Raw genomic sequence first — 27,284 nt, forward strand, 5'->3', positions numbered from 1 at the left:
TCAGGGCAACAATAAAGAGTGCCCCAGGGAAGAGGCAGGTGTGGCTCTGGGACTGCACTTTGATTCCTTCCCTCTCACTGGACCTTCTGCATGTTCAGGAGATGTGTCACATGTAGGAGATGTGTCACAGGCACATCACCATTCAGACCTGAAGAGGCTTCTCCTTTCCCCCAGGCACAACTCCTCTCTAGGTGACCCAGACCTTATGGCAGCTGTGGAACAGCTCCTTAAGATGGTTTCCAGACTGAGAAGACAGAGAAGATGGATGGATGATGCCAGGTTTCTGCAGGAAATGTGACCCACATCAAGCAGCACTTCCAGTGTCCCAGACCAGCCTCAAGGAATTGCAGGGGTTGGCTTTTGAGCTAGGAGGTTTGAGCAGAGATTTATGAGCACTTTTGAGGGGTCTTTCCACAGAACAATTCAGGGCCCAATTCTGGCATTGTTTTAGTCACTGACAAAGCCCCCATGGTGGCCAGCAGTGGTGGAGTTGTGTGAAAGATCACGTGGCCAATCCCAGTGTGCACGGGGATGTCTGTCAGATGTCACAGCCGTCCCCACACTTGGGGATGGGGGGAATTGCCACAGCAGCTTTGGCATCCCACCCTACACCACACAAATCCTAAGGAATATGAATGAGGAGAAAGCCAGGGCACCAAAAGCACTCACCCAACTCGCCAGGTTCTCCCCTGGAGCTGCAGAGGAGGCTCTCCAGGAGGAACACTGCCCAGGGCTCTTGCCACCATCCAAGGGAACCCAAACACATGGCATATTTGACTGGCTGGTATCATGGGCAAGACTGCAGCTAATCCCTTGGCGCCAATCAAGCCTTGCTGCATGTGTCAAATCAGACCTGCTCCAGGCATCAGAGCTGGGCTTTGGAGCCAGGATAGAGTTTTTAACAGTCTCTGGGACATCCCACTGGAGCTGGTCATTATACTGATACAAAACTTTGTTCTACTATCCACAAATTCTCAGAATCCCTTTGGCTGGCAGAATCAACGTCCCATCACAGATCCTTAGTACAGGGTCACTAGAATACCCTGGTGTTTTCCTACAATTGAGCACCAATTAAAAGCCAGAAGAAACAGCTGCCTACACAAGATGTGGAAAGTCAGCAAGAAAGTGAGAGAAAACCAGTTCCTTTATTGAGGATTCAATTCACTCATTAAAAATCTGACTGAAATGGGAACTTGATTTCTATCACAACACAGAATTCTACCCTCCTGAACAAAGAAATCAATCAAGGAAGGGATTAATACCGACCTGAGGCAGCTCCTTGTGAGCACAGTGGAGTCCTCCAATGGGAATGATGTTGGGCATCAAGGGTCTTGGATAGTCTAGCACAAATTCCATCCTCAGGAGCCAAACAGACCCCTTCCGTAAGAGATCCAGCACAGTCACCTCCCGCTGCAGAAACTTGGAAGCCAGTTTTGAGTAGGGCTCAAAAGCAAAATTACAGAGGAAAATACTGGGGATATCAAAGAGCAGATTCTTCACTCGCTGGAGAAAGGTCATGCGGTCTGTAAGGTCTGTAAATACCCTGGGCACATAGGAAGGAGGACTGGGACACAGCCTGGCATCTAAGTCTAACCCACACGGGACTCCTCGTAAGAAATACACAGAAGGAAGTGAAAGATGCTCAGCCAGGATCGCCCCACAAGTTGCTACAGGGTCTGTAAGGACGGCATCAAACTTGCTCTCCTCAAGGTACGTGATGAGCTCCTTGTTTTGCAAGAGCTGCTCACAGTTGGTGACCCAAAAGTCAGTGAGAGCTTTCACAACCTTTTGCAAATTCAATAATCTCTTCAAAACCCAACCTTCTTCCAAGGAACCATGTAAAAAGGCCTGGAATGCTTTCTCCAGCTCTTCCTTTGTGTAGGGGACCGAGTACATTTTCATCACAAAGTTTTTTGATGGTTTGACGTGCATGGAGACTTCAGGTGCCACCACCACCACCTCGTGTCCCTTCTGTGTCAGGCTCTCCACCACTTCCTGCATGCTCAGCCAGTGGCTCCCATCGGCCGGCACCACCAGGAGCTTCCCAGCAGCAGCCAGACCCAGCAGGGACAGGAGCAGAAGCACAACTGGTGGAGCAGCACTGAGGCCCAGGGCCATTCCTGCAGGGATCAGCTCAGGGCCTCCAGGGAAGGAAATCCACGGCAGCACAGGAGCTCTGGTGCCTGCTCCGTGCTTTCCAGCGATCTGTGGCACAGCCCAACTCTGGATCCTTATTTAATGTGCTGGGTGGTGAATATGTAATCCATGATACAATAAAAGGTTGCAGAATACTCATGGGATTCCTGCCAAGTCCATTGAGTCAGCAGGTAACTCCACCTTCTCTCTGTCAGAGCAACAGTAAAGAGTGCCCCAGGAAAGAGGCAGGCGTGGCTCTGGGACTGCACTTTGGCTCCTTCCCTCTGGCTGGACCTTCTGCATGTTCAGGAGATGTGACAGGTGTAGGAGATGTGCCACAGGCACATCACCATTCAGACCTGCAGAGGTTTCTCCTTTCCCACCATCAAGGCCTGTTGCCCCTCTCTCACCCTCTCCATCTCATCTCTAGGAACACCATGGGGGGTGTTCCTTAAAGAAACCCAGCAATTTGTCTGAAGATGCACAATTTTGACAATCCCTTGCCTGGTGCAATCAATGTCTCACTAAAAGCCTCACTTGAAGACCCTGGTGTTTATCTACAACTGATCACCTGCTAAAAGCCAGAGGAGACTGCTGCCTACACAGGATGTAGAAAATCAGAAGTGAGAGATAAACAGTACCTTTCTAAGGATGCACCTCACTCACCAGAAATGGGAACTTGATTTCTATCACAACACAGAATTCCACCCTCCTGAACAAAGAAATCAATCAAGGCATGGATTAAACACAGTGTGACCCATTTGAGGCAGCTCCTTGTGAGCACAGACTCCTCCAATGGGAATGATGTTGGGCATCAAGGGTCTTGGACAGTCTAGCACAAATTCCAACCTCAGGAGCCAAACTGAGTTACCTGAGTTGAGAGACCTCCCATAAGAGATCCAGCACAGTCACCTCCCGCTGCAGGAACTCTGAAGCCAGTTTTGTGAATGGGTCAAAAGCAAAATCACAGAGGAAAAATTTTGGGTGTCAAAGAGCAGATTCTTCACCCGCTGGAGACATGTGGTCTGTCAGGTCTGTAAGTACCCTGGGGACATAGGAAGGGGGCTTGGGACACTGAGTGGCTTCTAAATCTAACCCAGAAGGGATTCCTCGTAAGAAATACACAGAAGGAAGGGAAAGATGCACAGCCAGGATCGCCCCACGAGGCACAAAAGGGTCTGTAAGGACGGCATCAAACTTGCTCTCCTCAAGGTACCTGATGAGCTCTTTGATTTGCAAGAGCTGTTCACGGCTGGAGAACTCCAAGTCAGTGATTCTTTTCACAACTCTATACACTTTAAGAAATCTTTCCTGAAAAGATCAATCTTCAAATGAAACATGAAAGAATGCCATGAAATCTTTCTCCATCTCTTCCTATGTGTAGGGAACCGAGTACATTTTCATCAAAAAATTCTTTGATGGTTTATGTGAATGGAGACTTCAGGTGCCACCACAACAACCTCATGTCCCTTCTGCCTCAGGCTCTCCACGACTTCCTGCATGCTCAGCCAGTGGCTCCCATCCACTGGCACCACCAGAAGCAGCCAGACCCAGCAGGGACAGGAGCACAAGCACAACTGGTGGAGCAGCACTGAGCCCTGGGGCCATTCCTGCAGGGATCAGCTGAGTGCCAACAAAGAAGAAAACCCCACTTTCAATCAATCTGTGGCAGAGCGCAACTCTGGATCCTTATTTAATGTGCTGGATGGTGAATGTGTAATCCCTGATATGATAAAAGGTTGCACAACAAGCATGGAATTCCTGCCAAAAGTCCATAGAATGACCAGATAACTCCCACCTATCTCTGTCAGGGCAACAATAAAGAGTGCCCCAGGGAAGAGGCAGGTGTGGCTCTGGACCTTCTGCATGTTCAGGAGATGTGTCACATGTAGGAGATGTGTCACAGGCACATCACCATTCAGACCTGAAGAGGCTTCTCCTTTCCCCCAGGCAAGATCTGTCCCCTCTCTCTTGGAAAACTCCTCTCTAGGTGACCCAGACACTATGGCAGCTGTGGAACAGCTCTTTAAGATGGTTTCCAGACTGAGAAGACAGAGAAGATGGATGGATGATGCCAGGTTTCTGCAGGAAATGTGACCCACGTCAAGCAGCACTTCCAGTGTCCCAGACCAGCCCCAAGGAATTGCAGGGGTTGGCTTTTGAGCTAGGAGGTTTGAGCAGAGATTTATGAGCACTTTTGAGGGGTCTTTCCACAGAACAATTCAGAGCCTAATTCTGGCATCATTTTAGTCACTGACAAAGCCCCCATGGTGGCCAGCAGTGGTGGAGTTGTGTGAAAGATCACGTGGCCAATCCCAGTGTGCACGGGGATGTCTGTCAGATGTCACAGCCGTCCCCACACTTGGGGATGGGGGGAATTGCCACAGCAGCTTTGGCATCCCACCCTACACCACACAAATCCTAAGGAATATGAATGAGGAGAAAGCCAGGGCACCAAAAGCACTCACCCAACTCGCCAGGTTCTCCCCTGGAGCTGCAGAGGAGGCTCTCCAGGAGGAACACTGCCCAGGGCTCTTGCCACCATCCAAGGGAACCCAAACACATGGCATATTTGACTGGCTGGTATCATGGGCAAGACTGCAGCTAATCCCTTGGCGCCAATCAAGCCTTGCTGCATGTGTCAAATCAGACCTGCTCCAGGCATCAGAGCTGGGCTTTGGAGCCAGGATAGAGTTTTTAACAGTCTCTGGGACATCCCACTGGAGCTGGTCATTATACTGATACAAAACTTTGTTCTACTATCCACAAATTCTCAGAATCCCTTTGGCTGGCAGAATCAACGTCCCATCACAGATCCTTAGTACAGGGTCACTAGAATACCCTGGTGTTTTCCTACAATTGAGCACCAATTAAAAGCCAGAAGAAACAGCTGCCTACACAAGATGTGGAAAGTCAGCAAGAAAGTGAGAGAAAACCAGTTCCTTTATTGAGGATTCAATTCACTCATTAAAAATCTGACTGAAATGGGAACTTGATTTCTATCACAACACAGAATTCTACCCTCCTGAACAAAGAAATCAATCAAGGAAGGGATTAATACCGACCTGAGGCAGCTCCTTGTGAGCACAGTGGAGTCCTCCAATGGGAATGATGTTGGGCATCAAGGGTCTTGGATAGTCTAGCACAAATTCCATCCTCAGGAGCCAAACAGACCCCTTCCGTAAGAGATCCAGCACAGTCACCTCCCGCTGCAGAAACTTGGAAGCCAGTTTTGAGTAGGGTTCAAAGGCAAAATCACAGAGGAAAATACTTGGGATGTCAAAGAGCAGATTCTTCACTCGCTGGAGAAAGGTCATGCGGTCTGTAAGGTCTGTAAATACCCTGGGCACATAGGAAGGAGGACTGGGACACAGCCTGGCATCTAAGTCTAACCCACACGGGACTCCTCGTAAAAAATACACAGAAGGAAGTGAAAGATGCTCAGCCAGGATCGCCCCACAAGTTGCTACAGGGTCTGTAAGGACGGCATCAAACTTGCTCTCCTCAAGGTACGTGATGAGCTCCTTGTTTTGCAAGAGCTGCTCACAGCTGGTGACCCAACAGCCAGTGAGAGCTTTCATACCCTTGTGCACATTCAATAATCTCTTCAAAACCCAGCCTTCTTCCAAGGAACCACGAAAAAAGGCCTGGAATGCTTTCTCCAGCTCTTCCTTTGTGTAGGGGACCGAGTACATTTTCATCACAAAGTTTTTTGATGGTTTGATGTGCAAGGAGACTTCAGGTGCCACAACGATCACCTCGTGTCCCTTCTGTGTCAGGCTCTCCACCACTTCCTGCATGCTCAGCCAGTGGCTCCCATCGGCCGGCACCACCAGGAGCTTCCCAGCAGCAGCCAGACCCAGCAGGGACAGGAGCAGAAGCACAACTGGTGGAGCAGCACTGAGCCCCGGGGCCATTCCTGCAGGGATCAGCTCAGGGCCTCCAGGGAAGGAAATCCACGGCAGCACAGGAGCTCCGGTGCCTGCTCCGTGCTTTCCAGCGATCTGTGGCACAGCCCAACTCTGGATCCTTATTTAATGTGCTGGGTGGTGAATATGTAATCCATGATACAATAAAAGGTTGCAGAATACTCATGGGATTCCTGCCAAGTCCATTGAGTCAGCAGGTAACTCCACCTTCTCTCTGTCAGAGCAACAGTAAAGAGTGCCCCAGGAAAGAGGCAGGCGTGGCTCTGGGACTGCACTTTGGTTCCTTCCCTCTGGCTGGACCTTCTGCATGTTCAGGAGATGTGACAGGTGTAGGAGATGTGTCACAGGCACATCACCATTCAGACCTGCAGAGGTTTCTCCTTTCCCACCATCAAGGCCTGTTGCCCCTCTCTCACCCTTTCCATCTCATCTCTAGGAGACCCAGACCCCATGGCAGCTGTGGAACAGCTCTTTTATGACAGTCTCCAGACTGAGAGGACAGAGGAGCTGGAATGAATATGGCAGGTTTCTAAGCAGTTGTGTACGAACACTTTTTGAGGTAGAATTTTCACAGAACAATTCAGGGCCCAATTCTGGCATCGTTTTAGTCACTGACAAAGCCCCATGGTGGCGAGCAGTGGTGGAGTTGTGTGAATGCTCACGTGGCCAATCCCAGTGTGCACAGGGATGTCTGTCAGATGTCACAGCCATCCCCACACCTGGGGATGGGTGGAATTGCCACATATGGGGCTTCATTATCCCAGCCCATATCACACCAATCCTAAGGAACAGGACTGAAGAGAAAGCCAGGGCACCAAAAGCACTCACCCAACTCACCGGGTTCTCCCCTGGAGCAGCAGAGGAGGCTCTCCAGGAGGAACACTGCCCAGGGCTCTTGCCAGCATGCAAGGGAACTCAAAGTTTGGCATCATCCCCAAGACTGCACCCAAGCTGTCAGTGCCAGTCAAGACCTGCTGGATGTCTTAAATCAGACCTGCTACAGGTATGAGGGCTGGACTGCCAATAAAAAAAGAGTTAAGCTATTCTGGGACTGCCAATGGGAGGTGTTCCTTAAAGGAACCCAGTAATTTGTCTGAAGATCCACAAATTTTGACAATCCCTTACCTGGTGCAATCAATGTCTCACTAAAAGCCACACTAGAAGACCCTGGTGTTTATCTACAACTGATCACCTGCTAAAAGCCAGAGGAGACTGCTGCCTACACAGGATGTAGAAAATCAGAAGTGAGAGATAAACAGTACCTTTCTAAGGATGCACCTCACTCACCAGAAATTGGAACTTGATATCTATCACAACACAGAATTCCACCCTCCTGAACAAAGAAATCAATCAAGGCATGGATTAAACACAGTGTGACCCATTTGAGGCAGCTCCTTGTGAGCACAGTTGACTCCTCCAATGGGAATGATGTTGGGCATCAAGGGTCTTGGACAGTCTAGCACAAATTCCAACCTCAGGAGCCAAACTGAGTTACCTGAGTTGAGAGACCTCCCATAAGAGATCCAGCACAGTCACCTCCCGCTGCAGGAACTCTGAAGCCAGTTTTGTGAATGGGTCAAAAGCAAAATCACAGAGGAAAAATTTTGGGTGTCAAAGAGCAGATTCTTCACCTGCTGGAGACATGTGGTCTGTCAGGTCTGTAAGTACCCTGGGGACATAGGAAGGGGGCTTGGGACACTGAGTGGCTTCTAAATCTAACCCACAAGGTATTCCTTGTAAGAAATACACAGAAGGAAGGGAAAGATGCACAGCCAGGATCGCCCCACGAGGCACAAAAGGGTCTGTAAGGACGGCATCAAACTTGCTCTCCTCAAGGTACCTGATGAGCTCTTTGTGTTGCAAGAGCTGTTCACGGCTGGAGAACTCCAAGTCAGAGATTCTTTTCATACCTCTGTACACTTTAAAAAATCTTTCCTGAAAAGATCCCTCTTCAAATGAAACCTTAAAGAACGCCTTGAAATCTTTCTCCATCTCTTCCTTTGTGTAGGGGACTGGGTACCTTTTCATCACAAAGTTCTTTGACGGTTTGATGTGCAAAGTCACTTCAGGTGTCACCACAACCACCTCATGTCCCCTCTGCCTCAGGCTGTCCAACACTTCCCACATACTGAGCCAGTGGCTCCTGTCCACTGGCACCACCAGGAGCTTCCCAGCAGCAGCCAGACCCAGCAGGGACTGGAGTAAAAGCACAACTGGTGGAGCAGCACTGAGGCCCAGGGCCATTCCTGCAGGGATCAGCTGAGTGCCTCCAGGGAAGGGAATCTGCAGCAACACTGGTGCTTGCCACACGCTTTCAAGCAATCTGTGCCACAGCCCTACTGTGGATTTTTATTTTATGCGCTGTGTGGTAAATGTGTAATCCCTGGTGTGATAAAAGCCTGCATAATAAGCATGAGATGCCTGAGAAGTCCATAGAATCACCAGATAACTCATATCTATCTCTCAGAGGAACAGTAAGGAGTGCCCTAAGAAGGCAGAGGGAAGTGCACTTCGGACTCCTTCCCTCTGGCTGGAAATTCTGTGATGTGTCACATGCAAGACATCCACGTCACTATTCAGACCTGCAGAGATTCTCCCCTCCAGGCCAGGACTGTCCCCTCTCCCTCTCTCTTGGAAAACTCATCTCTAGGAGACCCAAACCCTACAGCAGCTGCGGAGCAGCTCTTTGAGATGGTTTCCAGACTGAGAAGACTGAAGAGATGGAAGGATGATGCCAGGTTTCTGAGCAGAGATTTACAAACACTCTTTGAGGGGGACTTTACACATAACATTTCAAAGCCTAATTCTGGCCTTGGTTTGATCCCTGACAAAGCCCCCATGGTGTCCAGCACTGGTGGAGTTGTGTGAATGCTCAGGTGGCCAATCCCATTGTAAATGGGGATGTCTCAAAATTGCCACAGCTACCTCTGTACTTCAGCCTGGGTGGAATTGCCATACATTGGACTTGGTGATTCCGCCCGGCACCACACAAATCCTAAGGAATATGAATGAAGAGAAAGCCAGGGCACCAAAAGTACTCACCCAACTCTCCAGGCTCTCACCCAGAGAAGAATAGCAAGCTGTCCAGGAGGAACACCCACAGGGCTCTTGCAAGCATCCCAGTGAACCCAAGCACATGGCACATTGGAGCAGTTGGTATCATGCACAAGGCTACATCCAAACACTCACTGCCAGTCAAGCTGTACTGGATGTGTCAAATCAGACCTGCTCCAGGCACCTAGGCTGGGATTTGGAGCCAGGATAAAGTTTTTAACAGTCTCTGGGACATCCCACTGGAGCTGGTCATTAAAGGAACCCAAGACTTTGTCCACAAATTCCGACAATCCCTTTGCTGATGGCATCAACAGCCCATCACAGACCTTCACCAGAAGATCCTGGTGATTCCCTTCAACTGAGTAAACTTTCAAAGCCAGAAGGAACAGTTGCCTACACAAGATGTGGAAAATCAGAAGTGAGAGATAAACAGTTCCTTTCATGAGGATGCACCTCACTCACCAGAAATGGGAACTTGATTTCTATTACAACACAGAATTCCACCCTCCTGAACAAAGAAATCAATCAAGGCATGGATTAAACACAGTGTGACCCACCTGAGGCAGATCCTTGTGAGCACAGTTGACTCCTCCAATGGGAATGATGTTGGGCATCAAGGGTCTTGGATAGTCTAGCACAAATTCCATCCTCAGGAGCCAAACTGAGCCCTTCCGTAAGAGATCCAGCACAGTCACCTCCCGCTGCAGAAACTTGGAAGCCAGTTTTGTGAATGGGTCAAAAGCAAAATCACAGAGGAAAACTCTTGGGATGTCAAAGAGCATATTCTTCACTCGCTGGAGAAAAGTCATGCGGTCTGTATGGTCTGTAAATACCCTGGGCACATAGGAAGGAGGATTGGGACACTGAGTAGCATCAAACTCTAACCCACACGGGATTCCTCGTAAGAAATACACAGAAGGAAGTGAAAGATGCTCAGCCAGGATCACGCCACAGGGCACGAAAGGGTCTGTAAAGACGGCATCAAACTTGCTTTCCTCAAGGTACCTGATGAGCTCCTTGTTTTGCAAGAGCTGTTCACAGCTGGAGAACATAACCTTATTTATTCTCTTTATACCTTCAAGTACATGAAAAAATTTTTCAAAAAAAGTTCCTTCTTCAAATGAAATGTGAAAAAATGCCTCGAAATCTTTTTCCATTTCTTCCTTAGTGAAGGGGACCGGGTACATTTTCATCACAAAGTTCTTTGACGGTTTGATGTGCATGGAGACTTCAGGTGCCACCACGACCACCTCATGTCCCTTCTGCCTCAGGCTTTCCACCACTTCCTGCATGCTGAGCCAGTGGCTCCCGTCCACTGGCACCACCAGGAGCTTCCCAGCAGCAGCCAGACCCAGCAGAGACAGGAGCAGAAGCACAACTGGTGGAGCAGCACTGAGCCCTGGGGCCATTCCTGCAGGGATCAGCTGAGTGCTAACAAGGAAGGAAATGCCCAAGAGCACGGGAGCTCCAGCACCTGCTCTGCACTTTCAAATGAATCTCTGTCACAGCCCAACTCTGGATCCTTATTTAATGTGCTGGGTGGTGAATGTGTAATCCCTGATATGATAAAAGGCTGCAGAACAAGCATGGAATTCCTGCCAAGTCCACAGAATGCCCAGATAACTCCCACCTATCTCTATCAGAGCAACAATAAAGAGTGCCCCAGGAAAGAGGCAGGTGTGACTCTGGGACTGCACTTTGATTCCTTCCCTCTGGCTGGACCTTCTGCATGTTCAGGAGATGTGTCACATGTAGGAGATGTGTCACAGGCACATCACCATTCAGACCTGCAGAGGTTTCTCCTTTCCCACCATCAAGGCCTGTTCCCTTTTCTCTTTGAAAACTCTGTAGGAGACCCAGACCTTATGGCAGCTGTGGAACAGCTCTTTAAGATGGTTTCCTGCCTGAGAAAACAAAAGAGGTGGAAGGATGATGCCGGATTTTTGAGAAGAGATTCATGAACACTTGTATTAGTTTAACACAATCTGGCTTTTAGCGGGGGCAGAGAAGCCACAGAGGCTGCTTCTGAGAGAGAAGCTCATCAAAACTTCTACTCAGTCCAGTACAGCCAGTCCCTGAAGGCTCTCACAACTGACGCATTGGCTAGCCCAATTTGAGAAGTTAGTGGCACCTCTGAGAGGACATAATTAAGAACTAGAAAATGTGTGCAAGTCCTCTTTCCTCCTCTCCCAGCACGGGTGGTGATGGGACCACTGTGCTCCTTCCCAGCCTGGCCAGAGCTGTGCCACGCGGTGCGGCCACCCGTGCGCTGTGAGTGGTCACATGGCTGGTACCATATGCTCAGAGCAGGCGCTGAGAGCGCTCATGCGGCCAGGGCAATGCCAGCCTGATCCACAGTGAAATGTGCTTCCTTGGCCACTTTCAGCTAACCTGCTGTGGGCAGAAGAGACAGGAGCGGTGGCAGCAGCTCTTCCTTTTTGGCACCCGGTGATTTGCAGAAGCAAACAAACTCCGCAACTTTTGTGCAAGTTGTAAAGCCACTATGTTTATTACAGCGCTGGATGAATGTGGGAATCCTTCCCCTTAAATGACATGCGTGCCTCTGGGAACTCCAGATCCTTTCTCATTTCCCTCTCAAATACATATGCATGTAATTTCAAAATAGGTTCATACATATTAATTCTACTGATTTTGTGTGACATTTGCCACTAATTCTTCTTTATCAGAAAGAATTCCTGAGTCAAGTTGCCCTGCTCTGTCTGCCCCCACCCTCCCCCCTTATCTCTTGTCCTTTGGCTGAAGCAGTTTCTCCCAGCATAGGTTTTTTTCGAGAACAGTCACTCAGACTAAACAGCAAGCTACAGACTTAACTCAAAGATGTACATTTCAAAGAAATCAAAATGGATTTCTGCCCTGAAAAATTTCCACTCTGCCTCACTGGCATGAGGAGAGGCGCTGAGCGAAGCCGGCGTCCGGTGAGCTTCACATGGTGCTGGCAGCAACTATGCGACCAGCAGCGAGGGGCATGGAGAGCAATTCCCCATGCAGGGCCTGGATGAGATCAACATTTCAGTGCTGAAGGACTCTATAAAAACTTTTCAATTAATAGAATGTGAGAAGAAATGAACATACAGACAGCAGTTCTCTCACGAGTCAAAGAAAAGGGAAAAGTGAAGACATGAGGAGAACAACATGGTGGCACTACGGTCAGTGAAAAGGAGGGAAGGGAAGGAGGAGGTGCTCTGTGCCTTGGAGCTGAGATGCTTCTGCATGCTGTGGTGAGGTCTAAAAAAGAACAGTTTCCCTGTAATTTATGAGTGCATGGGGGAATTCAGAGTTCACCTGCAGCCCATGAGAAAGAGTGCTCACACTGGAACGTGTGGATGTTGAAAAGCTGTGATCTAGTGAGAAATTTGAACAGAGAAAAAAGACCCTTCCTTCCAGAGATAGAAAAAGAAGACCCTTGCTTCCAAACTAGAACAGGTCATCCTTAAAAGACTACATGGCATGAAGTAAAATGATGCACGCAAGCAGTTGTAGGAAGACTGCCCCGTGGGAGGGACTCATGTTGGAGCAGGTTGGGTGTGGCTGCTACTTGTGAAAATTAGAACCACGTTGGAAAAGTTCACAGATAACTGTTCCATGAAAAAGACCCCATGGCATAGCAGAAGATATTCCTCTCCCTAAGCAAACTGAAGAAAGAATTTTAGAAATGACAAACTGACTAAAACCACCATGTTTTGTCTCCCTGCATTGTTTTTGGGAAGGAAAGAAGGGCGAGGGGTGCAGGGGAAGGTATTCTAAAGATTTATTATAGTTCTGATTATCCTCTTTTAATTCTGTTAATAAATTTTGCTTTACATCTTTTAAGTTTTGAGCCTGTTCTGCCCTTAAAGTGTTTCTTCCCAATCCTTACCTCAACTCATGAGCCCCTTTTGTCTTTTTTTCCCCCTCCTCTGCTCCAATACAGCATAAGAGAATGAGTAAATGGTTTTTTGTGGGTGTCTAGCTTCTAGCCGGGGTCAAATTCTGACAACACTCTTTGAGGGAGACTTTCCACAGAATAATTCAGAGCCTAATTCTGGCATCGTTTTAGTCACTGACAAAGCCCCCATGGTGGCCAGCCGTGATGGAGTTGTGTGAATGCTCACGTGGCCAATCCCAGTGTGCACGGGGATGTCTGTCAGATGTCACAGCCATCCCCACACCTGGGGATGGGGGGAATTGCCACATATGGGGCTTCATTATCCCAGCCCATATCACACCAATCCTAAGGAACAGGACTGAAGAGAAAGCCAGGGCACCAAAAGCACTCACCCAACTCACTGGGTTCTCCCCTGGAGCAGCAGAGGAGGCTCTCCAGGAGGAACACTGCCCAGGGCTCTTGCCAGCATGCAGGGGAACTCAAAGTTTGACATCATCCCCAAGGTTGCACCCAAACCCAACGTGACAGTGCCAGTCAAGCTGGACTGGATGTGTCAAATCAGACCTGCTCCAGGCATCAGAGCTGGGCACAATGCTGGTGAAATCAATGTCCCATCACAGACCCTCACCAGATAACCCTGGTGATTCCCTTCAACAGAGCACTCTTTAAATGCTGGAACGAACACCTGTCTATACGCAAAGCGGACATCAGGAAGAAGGAGAGATAAATGGTTCCTTTCATGAGGATTCACCTCACTCACCAGAAACAGAAACTCAGTGCCTATGGCATAAAAAAATTCCTCCCTCCCAAACACAGAAACCAATCATGGCATGAATTAAAACAGTGTGACCCACCTGAGGTAGCTCCTTGTGAGCACAGTTGACTCCTCCAATTGGAATGATGTTAGGCATCAAAGGCCTTGGATACTCTAAAACAAAATCTGACCTCAGGAGCCAAACTGAAGCCTGGCGTAAGAGATCCTGCACAGTCACCTCCTGCTGCAGGAACTCTGAAGCCAGTTTTGAGTAGGGTTCAAAGGCAAAATCACAGAGGAAAATATCTGGGATGTCATGAAGTAGATTCTTCACTCGCTGGAGAAAGGTCATGTGGTCTGTAAATTGGGTAAATCCCCTGGGGACATAGGATGAGGGCCTGGGACACTGAGTAGCATCAAAATCTAACCCACATGGGATTCCTCGTAAGAAATACACGGCAGGCAGGGAAAGATGCTTCGCCAGGATTGCCCCACATAGTAGGACAGGATCTGTAAGGACGGCATCAAACTTGCTCTCCTCAAGGTACCTGATGAGCTCCTTGTTTTGCAGGAGATGTCCACAGCTGGTGACCCCAAAGTTAGTGATTCTTTTGATACCTTGGTACGCTTTAACAAATCTTTCCAGAAAAGATCCTTGTTCAAATGAAAAATGAAAAAAGGCCTGGAACTGTTTCTTCAAATCTTCCTGTGTGTAGGGGACCGAATGCATTTTCATCACAAAGTTTTTCGAAGGTTTGATTCGCATAGTGACTTCAGGTGCCACCACGACCACCTCATGTCCCCTCTGCCTCAGGCTGTCCACCACTTCCTGCATGCTGAGCCAGTGGCTCCCATCCGCTGGCACCACCAGGAGCTTCCCAGCAGCAGCCAGACCCAGCAGGGACAGGAGTAGAAGCACAGCTGGTGGAACAGCACTGAGCCCCAGGGCCATTCCTGCAGGGATCAGCTCAGGGCCTCCACAGAAAGAGTTTCCCAGCTTAGTGATTTCAAGTGACCTGGTCTCTGGTTTTTATGGATGATCTTTAGACTTATTTGCATTTGGTAAATGTTTAAACATGGACATGGCAAAGGTGGTAGAAAGGGTTAAGGTTCATCTTGTCTGGCAGACACAAATCAGAGTCGGAGCTACCCTGGAAACCACCCCCATCTCTCTATTGGAGGAACACTGTGTTTGGAGGAATGCTGCCTGGTTTTGTAGGGAGGAAGTCAGGAAGTCCAAGGTGCAGGTGGAGTTGAACTTGGCCAGGGGTGAAAATAACAACAAGGGCAACAACAGGAAGGTCAAAGGAAGTCTTTCCTCCCCAGTAAGCAAGACTAGGAAACTGGAAACAGTGGACAAAGTAAAGCTGAGGAACTCAAGAACTTTCCTTGCCTCAGCCTTCACTGGCATCCTCTCTTCCCACACCTCCTGAGTGGATGGATGGATGGATGGATGGATGGATGGATGGATGGATGGCAGGCAAGATGTGGCTGGGGGAGCAAAACTCCAACCAGTGTAAGAGAAGATCACGTGACTGCTTGAGGAACCCAAACATTAGGGCACCTTATGACCCAAACACATGGGGCCCCATGAGATGCATCCCAGAGTCCTGAGGGAACTGGTTGATGCAGTTGCCAAGGCACTCTCCATGATATTTGAAAAGTCATGGCAGGCAGGTGAAGTCACAGTGACTGGGAAAAGGGAAACATTGTACCCACCTTTAAAAAGGACAGAAAGGAATCTCCAGGGAACTACCAACCTCTCAACCCCACCTGTGTGCCCGGTAAGATCATGGAACAGACCCTTCTAGGAGACATTCTATGATTTAATTAAATGAGGGATCCTTCAATGAGTGGTCTGCTCAAAAGAGCTAATTAACAGATAATTAATTTTCCAAACATGAATTTTCAGTGTAAGATAATTCCTCCCCCTCTGCCATTCCATATTGTTTTCCATTTGCAAAACATTAGAAAAAAATATTAAAGCTTCACATAGGAAATGGTCTGGATTCTTTGCCAGTTTTATATTGTGACACTGTGAAGAAGATGGAAAATTGAGTATCAAAGTTCATTTCCCTGTAAGTCTTCTTTTTGAGAGGATGAAGTAGGGTCTGGAAGGAGGAAGGACACAGACATGAATTTTGCCAGTTGTACTTAAAACTGAATCAGCAACTCAGAAATACCATTCTAGATCACTCTGAGAAGAGTTTGCCCCTGGGCCATGAAAGCAAACAATATTAATGCACAGATGGGATTTGCAGACAAGCCCTAATCATAAAAATTATTGCACAGAAGTAATTTTGACAATAAAATAATTTGGTATAGCAGTTGATAGCATACACCAGAATATTTTTAAGGACATTTATCAAACTACTGCGGCTCTAGGCTTATCTTTTGTAGAGAAACTTTTGGGAAGGCAGCATAAAGCTCTTGCAAATGCACATGCTGCCAGAGCAACCATAACATTATCTACCATTTGGTGCATTATGATGCTTCATTTTTAAATTATGAAAGGATAGGTCTATTAATCAAAAAGATTCTCCATTTTTAAAAATCAATTGAGACAGTGAAACCAATTAATGGACATAGTTATAGACACACAAAACATTTGCAAACAGCATTAAACATCCATATATTGTACGACAGCAATCACTGAACCTGAGATAGTGGAATTTTCTTTCCACAGTTTATACCTTCAATAAAAATATGTTGAGAAACACTGGTGTAATGTGATAATTGGCTCTCACAATTGAGAGATAGATGTTATGAGGATGTTAAAATGTATAGCAATGTTATACTAATATGTTCTCCCATAGTCCCCTTTCCCCTCCCCCTTGTAACAGCCTTAGTAGCAAGGGCATTTAGAGGAGGCTGGCTTGTTACCAGGAGGTGTGGCATATTAACACCTGGCCTCCTATCAAGATGTAAGAAAGTGATCCCCACCAATGGATGGCAGAGAAAGAGTTGACTGACCAAACTTTGGGCGGGGCTAAAGATATAAAATGCAGGACATCGCTGTTGTAGATGAGCATGTGGCTGATAATCACGGGTGCTCCCAGTGCTGCAATTTTTCCTTATTTAGTCCTTTTGCTGTATTTTTTGTAAAAGTTTAATAAACCTTTAAAATTTTTTAAAGGTGAGCAGCTGTTTCTCAAACTGGCATGGGATACCCAAACCCAAAATCTGTTATTTCAAGCCAAATGGATCCATGGCTTAAGAGCTCTTCCACTGTTATTTGTCTGTGAAGAACATCTGAGGCCTGAAGTTGAAATGGGAAATAGGCAAAAATGGCAAAGAAAGGAATCTATGAACTTGAGAACTGAGTTTTCCACATGCTGGATAAACGCCATGTGGTCTGAGCTGTCCGTAAATCTTCTTGGGATGAAGGAAGGCAGATCTGGGCACAGAGCAACCTGCAAATCCAAAATCTGCTCATCTGCCCCGACCTAGCAGCTTTTAAATACAGCCACAGCTCCCTGCCAGATTCTCACATTCCCCCTTAATGACCTGCTTTTTCTAACAGAACCATTCACTGGTAACCAACCATTGAAGACATTGATAAACCATTTAAGTGAATAATGAATTTGGGTTGGGCGGAACTGAGCTTGGTAAGCGGGGCTCCCTTTGGCCTCAATCTGTGATTGATGCTAGATTGAAAATAAAATCAGGCTTTGCCAAAATAAAAACCTGAGAATGGTGCTGGCACCTGGAAATAACTTGGCTTGCTGAAAACAGGTATTAAAATACTTTATTTATTTCATTCTTTTTGAGAAGGATTTCAACAGCTGTTCTGAAATGCTTGGCGAGTTCATGTTCAAAATTATAAAAGAGTGCGCCACTATACAGCACAATATCTATGCAAACCCTTAGGAGGTGGCTCTGGGATTTACATATAGCTCAGCACTGGAGCCAGGAACACCACCACGAATTGAATCCACTGGAGAAGCAGAGAGTTTGCATCAGTAAAGGAAAACCACTGGGTTGATGCTGTCACACACCCTACTACTTGTTCTCATCCTGATCTCTCTTCATCATTTTCTCCTTCTGGGAGAGATAGGAAGAAATCAGGAGCGAAAAATCGGTATTTCTGCAATAAACATTGCTGCTGGACTATGATCTTTACCCCTGGGAGAAAAAAGAAAAAAAAAAAAGAGAGGGAGCCTTGCCCTCAGAGAACAGTTTGCACGCTGGAGCTGCTCTGTGGCTTTGCCTGCAGGCAGGATGTCCTGCTGCTTTCCTAGAGAACCTGCCTGGCTTTGTCCCTGAGGAGCTGTTAAGCAGTTCTGATGGACGGAAGAGACAGGAAAAAGCACTACCCTGATAAAAAGGGGGGCTTGGTAACAATTTGAAAGAGACTTTTGTAAAAAAGCAGAGCAACAGAAACAAACAACTCAATGAAGGTGAACTAGGGAAGTTCGAGGAGTGAAGCAAAGCCTGAGCATAGGGAAGGTTGGCTCTGGGGAAGGTGTGAAAAGCAAATCTCTTTTCTTGTGAAGTTTCTCTCATTCATGCTCACAAAAGCCTGTGAATTTGAGGGAAGAGTAAGAGTGGTGCTAGGTCGGAAGAATCCATTCTAAGGGCTTTGGAAAGGCTGGCAAGTGACAAAAGTTTGAGGGAAGAAGAGAGGAGAGTTTGTTGATTTTTCAGTAATGTTTACAAAGACAAAACTTTTTAGGAAGCCAAATGATGTATTGCTGGGAGAGCAGAATGACACTAACAATAGATCCATCACTGCTGAGGAGAGTTTCCTTCTCTTTTATTCCTCTTCCACTTAATCCCTGGCTACACATGAGACTGTTCCACTGACAGCACAAGCAAGCAACAATACACATCACATGGAGCAAGAAGCTAAAGGACATCCTGAGAACCAGCGAGCTAATCAAGGGCTTTTTAGACCACAGATTCCCCAGCAACAACCCATCAAAATTTCCCCATCCTAACTGGATGTGTCCTAAAATAACAGCTGAGATTTCAGCTGGTGTTCATGGAAGCTGTTAGACCAAAACCTTCACCACAAAATATGAGCCTCTGACTCAAAAACTGCAGGTACCTAACAGAGAATATGATGCTCTTGCACATGACCCAGTGAGGTATTTTTCTGACTAGATAAGCAGCTAATGGTCCTGAAGAAATATTCCTCTGCCTTCTACTTGAGGAAAAAAATTATTGGAAGAGCTGTTATCATTCACCAGCCCATTTTGGCATTAATTCCTGCCTGAGAATTTCTGTGCCAGATTTCAGCTGGAATGAAACACTGTATAGCATGTGATGCCGTCACAAAGCGAAACCCCCATGTTCAGCAGACCAAAAGAAAGGAGCTGGAATCACATTTTGTAGTCCTGGCCTGGTTTTTATGTGGATTGGCTCTCCAAGAAGTCTTAAAATAAATAATATCCTTAGGTAGAATCACAGAATGGTTTGGATTGAAAAGGACCTAAAAGCGCATCCCATTCCATCTCCTGCAATATGGGCAGGGAAACCTTCCACTATCCCAGCTTGCTCCAAGCCCTGTCCAATCTGGCCATGGACACTTCCAGGGGTGAGGCAGCCACACCTTCTCTGGGCAACCTGGGGCCTGCCCACTATCACAGGGAAGAATTTCTTCCCAATATCTTCTCTAATCCTTTCCTCTGGCAGCTTAAAGCCACTGCCCTTGTGCCAACACCTCAGGCTCTTCTAAGTAATATCCCTCCAAGAGAGAGATACGATACATCCCTCTCAAACACCTCACTTGGACCATGCACGTGTGTGAGTGCCACAACCTCTCCCAGCCAGCCACTGACCTGAGATAAGGGCTTCTTCTTCTCTCCACAGTGGATGCCTCCAATGAAAACCATGTTGGGCATGACAGGCATGGGATACTCAAAGACAAAGTCGATTCTCCTCAGCCAGATGGATCCGTGACTTAAAATCTCCGTCATTGTCATGGGTTTTTGGAGGAACTCGGAGGCCAGCTCCTCGAAGGGAGAATAGGCAATATTGCAGATGAAGGACTCGGAAAGGGCAATCAGGAAGTTCTTGACCCTCTGGGAGAAGGTCATGTGGTCGGTATTTTCCGAGAACACGCGTGGGACGTAGGACGGCGGGTCCGGGCCCTGAGCCGCGCGAACCTCCAAGGCACACGGAACCAACCGCAGGAAGAAAACACTGGGGATGGAGAAGCGCAGGGCAATGATCTGCCCACAGGGCGACACCGGATCTGTGAGCAGGGCATCAAAGTGACCCTCTCCAATGTACTTCAACAGCTCTTGGTTGTACAGCAAGGACTTGCACGAAGCATGAAAGAGGGTCCTGCTCTGCCGGTACTCCAGCAAAAGCTTTCAGAATCTCACCAGGAAAGGATCTTGGCTGAAAGATTTTGCACTGAGGGAGTGTACATGTTCTTCCACGTCCTCCTTCATCAGTGGCACAGGGTAGGTTTTCAGTTCGTAGCCATCCGAGGAATCAATCAGGATTTTGTTGTCCGGTGCGATGACCACGATCTGGTGCCCTCTCTTGCTCAGCTCATTCAGCACTTTTTTCATGCTGAGCCAGTGGCTGCCCTCCATGGGGATCACCAGCAGCCTCCCAGCGGCAGCCGGCCTCAGGAGGCACAGGAAGGGCAGAAGCAGTGCCACCAGCATGGTGTGGGCCGTGCAGAGTGGAAGCCTGCTACCAGGGAGGCCAGCTGCTTTTGTAGCCATGCCCCACCTCTGTTCTTTTGACTCTCCTCCCATTTCAGGTGATCAAATCCTTGAAGCAAGGTCATCAAAAGCAATAAATGATTAGGGAATATTCAGGCCAAGTTTGGATTTCAGAAGTGGCTTTGCATGTCTCAGGAAAGGTGTGCCACCTCCACACAAGCCAGGCTGAGGTTTTTGGCTCAATGCCACCTTCTTCCCTCAGCAGCACCCCGGCTTTGTGGCACTTCTTGCTACCAGCCCACCACGCCCAAGGTCTGATGGCAAAATGCAGGGAAAATCCATGAAAAAATTGCACCCAAAGGGTGGGTGGGCAGAAACACTGCGGAGCCCACATGGGAGGCCTGTGCCTATCAAGAGAGCCCTGAGAGGACTCTTTTCCATCACTGCCACTGAGGGCTGACAGAGTAATTTAGGTAATTTAGCATTTTAAAAAGCCCTTTTTCCCTAAAGAATCGGATGCCTGTAGCACAATGAGCCATAACTTAAAGTAAAGATTAATATGATAAATCAGTGAACCAGTAACTGGAGTTTGGATTTTGCCTTTTTTTTCAATAGCCAAAACCAACTGGCACCCCTGAAAAAATTGAATTTCCTTAATGCAAACCTTCATTTTTTTGGAAGATAAGCAGCCAGCAGAATATCTTTCCCCATCTATCCACAGAACTTTCAGCTAACCCCTTATCCTATCAGGTATGAAACGAAGTTGCAAAAGAGCATTTCACCCTTGTACCCCGGATAACAAAGACCAGAACACCTCTCTAGTGCACAAGGTCATGAATCATTCACAGCCAGTGTCGGGTCAGTTCATGACCTCCACCCTGTGTCCAGGTCCTTCTTGGTTATAAATTGCTGGGGTTTAATGTTGGTGATAACATCTCATTAAAGCCTATAGGCGGGTGAATATGGGAAACAATTTCCTTCTCCAGAGCATTCTAGGCTTTAAAATCTTGCTGGATTTTTTTCCCCATGCCGTTTCTGCAGGCTCCTTCCCAAGCCTGGAGGGAAATCTAGGACTTTGCTGAGACCCTGCCCTCCAAAAGGAGCAGCAGCTCCATCACCCACACTGATCCCATCTTGGTAGTTTACAGCATGGATTAACTTAATGAGACTTTTCAAACAACTCAGAGCAAGGAGATGCACAGAAGACAGGCCATAACCTCAGACAAGGCTGCCAAATTAACAGGGGAAGGTTGGTCCACAAAAGCCCAAATGGAAATTTACAGAAGATATCCATACCCAGGACAGCTTAAAGACTAATTCAATAATCTAGAAGAGAAGGGGAGGATGGAACTGGAGGAGAATTGCTTTTGGGGCTTGGATATTGACACCTTGACAATACAAGCAGATGGAGGAATCAATCTAGGGGATGGCTGAGGTAGAAAATAGGCAAAGCATTCAGTCCTATAACCTTCACTGTGCATGAAAAGAGAGGGGATAAATGGACAGTGCACGAGACAGCTGGGAGAGGAGGATAGCAAAGTTCTTTAGTTCAACAAAAGAGACTCTCATTTGCATAAATGCTGCATGTCACTTAAATTGCCCTAAATAAATCTGGTAAGGCTTTAGGTTTGGCAGGATGTGATAGAATCTGACTGCTGGGTACTAGGAAGTAACATTTCTGCATCATGCAGGATTTCAATCTTTGAACACCAAGCTGTTGTCAGTCAGTCTCTGACGGAAGGACGGGAGTGACATCCCTTGCCCAGGATGGCAGGGGGATGGAATGGGAGAATCTTTAAGGTCCCTTTCATCCCAAACCCTTCTGCCATTCTCTGATACATTTATACTTTGCCTTTTCCATATAAAACCAAAAGAAAGTTTTGTACCTGAGACAGTTTTTTCTTCTGAACACAGTTGATGCCTCCAATAAAAGCCATGTTTGGCATCACTGGTCTCGGGAACTCAAAGACAAAATCGTATCTCATCAGCCAGAAGGAGCCACGGCTCAGGAGTTCTGTCACTGTCACCTTCCTTTTGAAAACCTCATATGCAAGCTCTTCAAAGTTATCGTAGATGGGCTTACAGTAGAAGAGCTCCAGCAGATCGACCAGCATGTTCTTCACCCGCTGGGAAAACGTCATGCTGTCTGAATTATCCAAGAATAACCTGGGCACATAGGAAGGAGGGCTTGGGCACTGGGTAGCAGCAGAATCCATTCCACAGGGAAAGCCCCGCAGGAAGTAGACGGAAGGAAGGGAAAGATACTCAGCCACCAGGGGCCCACACATCAGGATGGGGTCTGTGAAAAGCACGTGGAAGTTGCTCTCTTTCAGGGACTGCATCAGCTCCTCGTTCTGCAGGAGGCTCTTACAGTTGGTGAAGAAGACCGAGGAGATTTCTATCGTGCTTTGATACGAGGTCAGAACGACATTCCAAACAGACTGTTCAATAAAATGGGCGTTCACAAAGGCCTTGAGCATTTCACCCAAGTATTCCTCTGTGTAAGGGATTGGATAGGCTTGGACTGTGTAATTCTGAGGCTCCTCTGACTTCATATACAGGCTGGTGGAGGGTACAAGCACAACAACCTCGTGCCCCTTTTGCTGCAGTTTCTCCACTACTGGGCGCATGCTGAGCCAGTGGCTTCCATCCTGAGGTACCACCAGGATCTTTCCACCTTCAGCCAGGGTTAAAGACAGCGTCAGGAGGACAAGTATCCAGGTAGCTCGGTAAAAAAGAGCCATTTCTGTGGGAGTGAACCAGAGGGTTCTGCTCCGCAGGGATCCACGCACTGCTTTATACCATGGTCCATGCTGACTAAGCAGGGAATTTATTGGCTGCAGAAATTAATATTTACCTTCCCAATACGGGTGTGATTAGCCTGTGATTTTGCCTGTATTTGCAGAAGGGAAGGGAAGCTGTGCCCTTAGAGAAATGTTTGTACTTTCTTTTAATGTTTAGGCTTCAAACTCAGGCACTAAGGCACTGTCAGCACTAAGTCTGTGACAACAAGAGCAGCGATGTCAGGCTGTAACAATAATCATGCTTAAAACCATTGACCTGGTAAATACACGGCGAAAAAATAATAAAAATACACCCAGCAGTATGGATGCAACTCCATTCTTGAGGACACAAGGCTGATGGTGAATTCCCACCCTCTGGAAGCAGCCAAATCTGCACCTCTTACAAAGATATCACGGCTACCAGGATGTACCTGGCAATCCCAAATCTGAGGAGAACGATCCCCATTGGCTTTTTCCTCCTGGCACTACAACAAAAGGTGAACTAGTGGATGGGTTCAAGGCAAACAAAGGGAAAGGAGACCAGTACGGGGACACAAAGAAGGAGTTTTGGTCTTTGGTTGCTGTCTTGAAAACCTTTGTTATTTCTGGAGAAGCCAAGCGCAGGAGAGGTGGGAGATGGCACAGACTGAAAGCAGGACACTGAAGGGATTTACAAATAATTGTCATTAAATGCAGGAAATCTGGATGCAAAGACTTCATTGCAACTGCTGTGATAAGAGCTGACCAAATTAACTAGGAAATTGCTGCTTTGTGTTTCCTTCTCTGGACTCAACTGGATTTTCAATGGCAACAGCAACTGGCTGAAAAAGGCCAGTTCAAGTTTTTTCCATGTGTGGAACTTGTTATTTTCACCTAACAGCAGTTTGAAGACAGGAGATGGAAGGGATCAAAGAGGTCTACCCTTGTGGCAAAGTTATGAACTCTTTGCAGATCTGAGACATCCAGGATATACAAGTAAAGACTTCTGTTGTGGAACCAGCAAGAATTTGCCTCTTCAATCTCAAACTACCACCAACTCTCCTGAGCCCTGATGTGATAGAATGCCTTAGACATAATTATCTCTGAATATTCTAGTTAATAATATTATTCTTAGCCTTGTTTATCATGTTTAGAGGGCTCTCTATCGGCCTGTCAAAGAGCATAAAAGAAATCTGAAAGAGGAAAGAGAAATCCCACCCCTCCAGCTCAAAGACCTCATGCAGAGATATTGTGTGGCCACAATTCTGAAGTGAGGGAGCAATTTCCTGGGAAAGAGATTTGTGACCTGCTTTGTGCCTGGATAGGCACATAGGTATCACTGTGTCCAGTGATACCATTTTAGAGATTGCATGTTGACTATCACAACAGATTTAGATTTCTAGATTAGCTTTAAGACCCCGCAGAACAATTCTGATAAAAGCAGATGTCAAGGTATGAGAACTTGTCTGAGTTCTGCATTCAAGAGACTTTCACCCAATCCACAACTGTAAGATTATTTCTTGCCATTTCAAGGTGACATTTATATTTCACCCCCACAAACAGGAGTAGCCTAACACAGAGAGCCAGTTTAGAAATGATTTGTGATGAAAATACAACTAAAGTGAATCAACTGATGCTGCTGAGCCTGGAGTTAAAAAAAAAATATGACTCTTGGGTTTTTGATTAAATAAAAGAAAGAGATGTCAGAAGCCATTAAAAAGAAATCAAAACTGGATCTGGTTGGTGCTTAAGACACATTCACTGAGGACAGTAATTTCCACCTGGCCGCTGAAATCCCTTTTTTGTTTGGTTTGTTACAAAACCCTCATTCATTCAAATAAGTCTCTATCAAGGTTGTTTGATTTCAGCCTATGGCAAACAATTACTCAAATGTGCATGAATTAAATTATTTCTAGAAATTTAAAAAAAAACCAAACAATAACGATGAACTCCCTGAAACAACATAATGACTTTTCATTGGGAAATGTACCATTTGTAGATGAATGAACATTACCTTAGGCAGTGGTTTCTTCTTTGCACAGTTGATCCCTCCAACAAAGACCATGTTGGGCATCACTGGCCTGACATACTCGAACACAAAGTCAAACCTCAGGATCCAAACAGCAGCCGAGTTCACGAGGTCCATCAGGGACACATCCCTCTGAAGAACTTCTGAGGAAAGCTTAAGCGCTTCTCTGTAGCAACCGTTGCAGTAATCAAGCTCCAGGAGGGAAATCAGGGTGTTTTCCACCCTCTGGAAAAAAGTCATGTGGTCGGAGTTGAAGCTGAAGAGTCTTGGGATGTAGGACAGAGGGCTAGGGGACTGTGGGGCTGCAAAGTGGAGGTTGCAACCAAATCCCCTCATGAAGAAGACAAAGGGAAGAGAGAGATGGTGGGCCAGGATGGCCCCACACAATAAGGCTGGATCCGTCAGGATGGCATCAAAGCTGCTTTGGTTGAGGAACCTCAGGATCTCCTGGTTGCGGAACAGGTCCTTGCACTGCTCAAATAAGAGGCCTGTAGTGTGCAGTGAGATGTTGTACATGGCCAGGGCATTGAGGGGGAAAGGCTTCGGCGTCAGGTGCACAGCAAGGTATTCCTGGAAGGCGGTATCCAGCTCTTCCACGGTCTGGCTCACCGGGTACGTGACCACCTTGTAGGCTTGTGTGGTCTCCATCAGCCAGCTCACCTCAGGAACCAGCACCACCACCTCGTGTCCTCTCTCGCTCAGCTTCTCCACCACTTCCTGCATGCTCAGCCAGTGGCTTCCCACCATGGGCACCACCAAGAGCTTCCCTCCATCAGAGAGGCCAGGCAGGAGGAGAAGGATGGAAATCCAGGCAGAGCAAAGCCTCAAAGCCATGTTGCTGTGGTCAGAGTAGGGGCTTTTCAAGAGATTTCTCCTGCTGGTTATAGCCTGAAAATGCTTTGGAAAGCAACTGATGGCTGAATTTATTGCACTCTGCTCTTTGATGTTCCCGTTGTTAATGATTCACCACTTTGGATTGTGGGTAGTTTATTTTGCCTTTTCCCTCCTTACTTCGAAAGCCAAGACTTGGTGACCTTTTCAATGCTGAGTCACTGGAGGTCCTCGATGTTCCAAGAGCTCCTCACCGTGCTACTGGGATACCTCAGGACTCCCCATCCTTTTTGTGCCTTGTGTTCCACCTTGGCCAGGATTCAGGGAGGCAACCTTGGTGTGAGCAACTCCCATGCCCACAGTAACAAATGAAAAAGAGCCTCGGATCCTCAGGTGATTCCTCCAGGGATGGAGCAGGAGACCATTAGGACAAGGCTCAGGGCTCTTCGGAACTGGCAGGAATGTCCTCAGTGCCAGGGACACCACAAAGAGGTGCTGATAGGGGCTGGCCTCTCTCTGCATAGCCCAAGCTCTCACTTTATAGAGTTGTTTCCCAGCCTGCGGGGTGGCCCCTGGATGGAAGAAAACACCTCCCCACAAGGATTCAGACCAGCACTAAATGAGTTTTAGCAACCTCTAGAGGCTCAGGTTTCAGACCTTGTTGCAGTGTGATGTCATAGTTTATCTCAGATATCCTGGTCCTTTCCCATCACCTCTCCTTTTGGTCAAGCAGCAGAGGCTAGTCAAGCCCCAACATGTCCCATCTGGTTATATATTGGTAATTATTCCAATGTATTGGCGCCCAACGTGGGGCTGCAGCGATCCTGCAGTCCCAAGAAGACACTCTGGGAACTCCCAGAACCTCAGCAGTCCACACGGAGACTTTAAGGCAGAAAAGCATCCACTGAAAGAGCTTTGATGGCAGAGCTCTCCAGCAGAGACTTTGGAACTTATCCCACAGAAGCCTCGTGGCCATTCTGCACCTCTCGAAAGTGCAGCTCCTTTTTGGTGAGCAGTTTTCGAGGAGGAGAGTAGGGCAGCTCCTCCTGCCCGAGGGGTCCTGTTCAGGTGAAGAGAAAAAATCCTGCTGGACCAGCACCAACAGCACCATTTTTGGGTGGGTATATCTGCTCCATAGAGGGGCAGAAGCTCATATAGTCTCTGCTGTGAGATCTGTTCTTTTTCGCTGTTATTCAGAGCACATAAACGCTGCGCAGCCCCGCAGAGCGGGAGCGATAGCTTGTTAGACACAGCCCACAGCGGCGTAGCACTGCCGTTTT

General features: G+C 47.4%; 4 protein-coding genes across 5 annotated transcripts in view; all 4 read right to left on the minus strand.

The window, feature by feature from the left end:
• LOC311155898 (UDP-glucuronosyltransferase 1A1-like) overlaps positions 1-27,284 on the minus strand; it is a gene marked incomplete at its 5' end in the record, with an annotated part of 99,637 nt that overhangs the window by 45,622 nt on the left and 26,731 nt on the right. The window contains one exon of one of the 2 annotated variants that reach the window (XM_084209375.1): positions 25,159-26,007. The exons of the other annotated variant lie outside the window; for it this stretch is intronic. Coding sequence (XP_084065501.1) covers positions 25,159-26,007 — 849 coding nt within the window. Of the gene's footprint in view, positions 1-25,158; positions 26,008-27,284 lie in introns of those variants that run through there. 2 annotated transcript variants of the gene reach the window in all.
• On the minus strand, positions 1,240-2,118 carry LOC311156070 (UDP-glucuronosyltransferase 1A1-like; the record flags this gene model as incomplete). Its single annotated transcript, XM_084209745.1, has 1 exon — positions 1,240-2,118. One exon carries the CDS (start codon positions 2,116-2,118, stop codon positions 1,240-1,242), a length of 879 nt encoding a protein of 292 aa, XP_084065871.1.
• On the minus strand, positions 7,063-10,528 carry LOC311156071 (UDP-glucuronosyltransferase 1A1-like; the record flags this gene model as incomplete). The annotated part of the gene is made up of 3 exons (XM_084209746.1): positions 7,063-7,082; positions 7,853-8,261; positions 9,677-10,528. 3 exons carry the CDS (start codon positions 10,526-10,528, stop codon positions 7,063-7,065), a joined length of 1,281 nt encoding a protein of 426 aa, XP_084065872.1.
• Positions 12,063-14,711, minus strand: LOC311156072 (UDP-glucuronosyltransferase 1A1-like; the record flags this gene model as incomplete). The annotated part of the gene is made up of 2 exons (XM_084209747.1): positions 12,063-12,131; positions 13,860-14,711. The coding sequence occupies 2 exons, from the start codon at positions 14,709-14,711 to the stop codon at positions 12,063-12,065; spliced, it is 921 nt and encodes a 306-aa protein (XP_084065873.1).

Source organism: Fringilla coelebs, assembly GCF_963513975.1.
Source record: "Fringilla coelebs genome assembly, chromosome: 7".
Classification (NCBI taxonomy): Eukaryota; Metazoa; Chordata; class Aves; order Passeriformes; family Fringillidae; genus Fringilla; species Fringilla coelebs.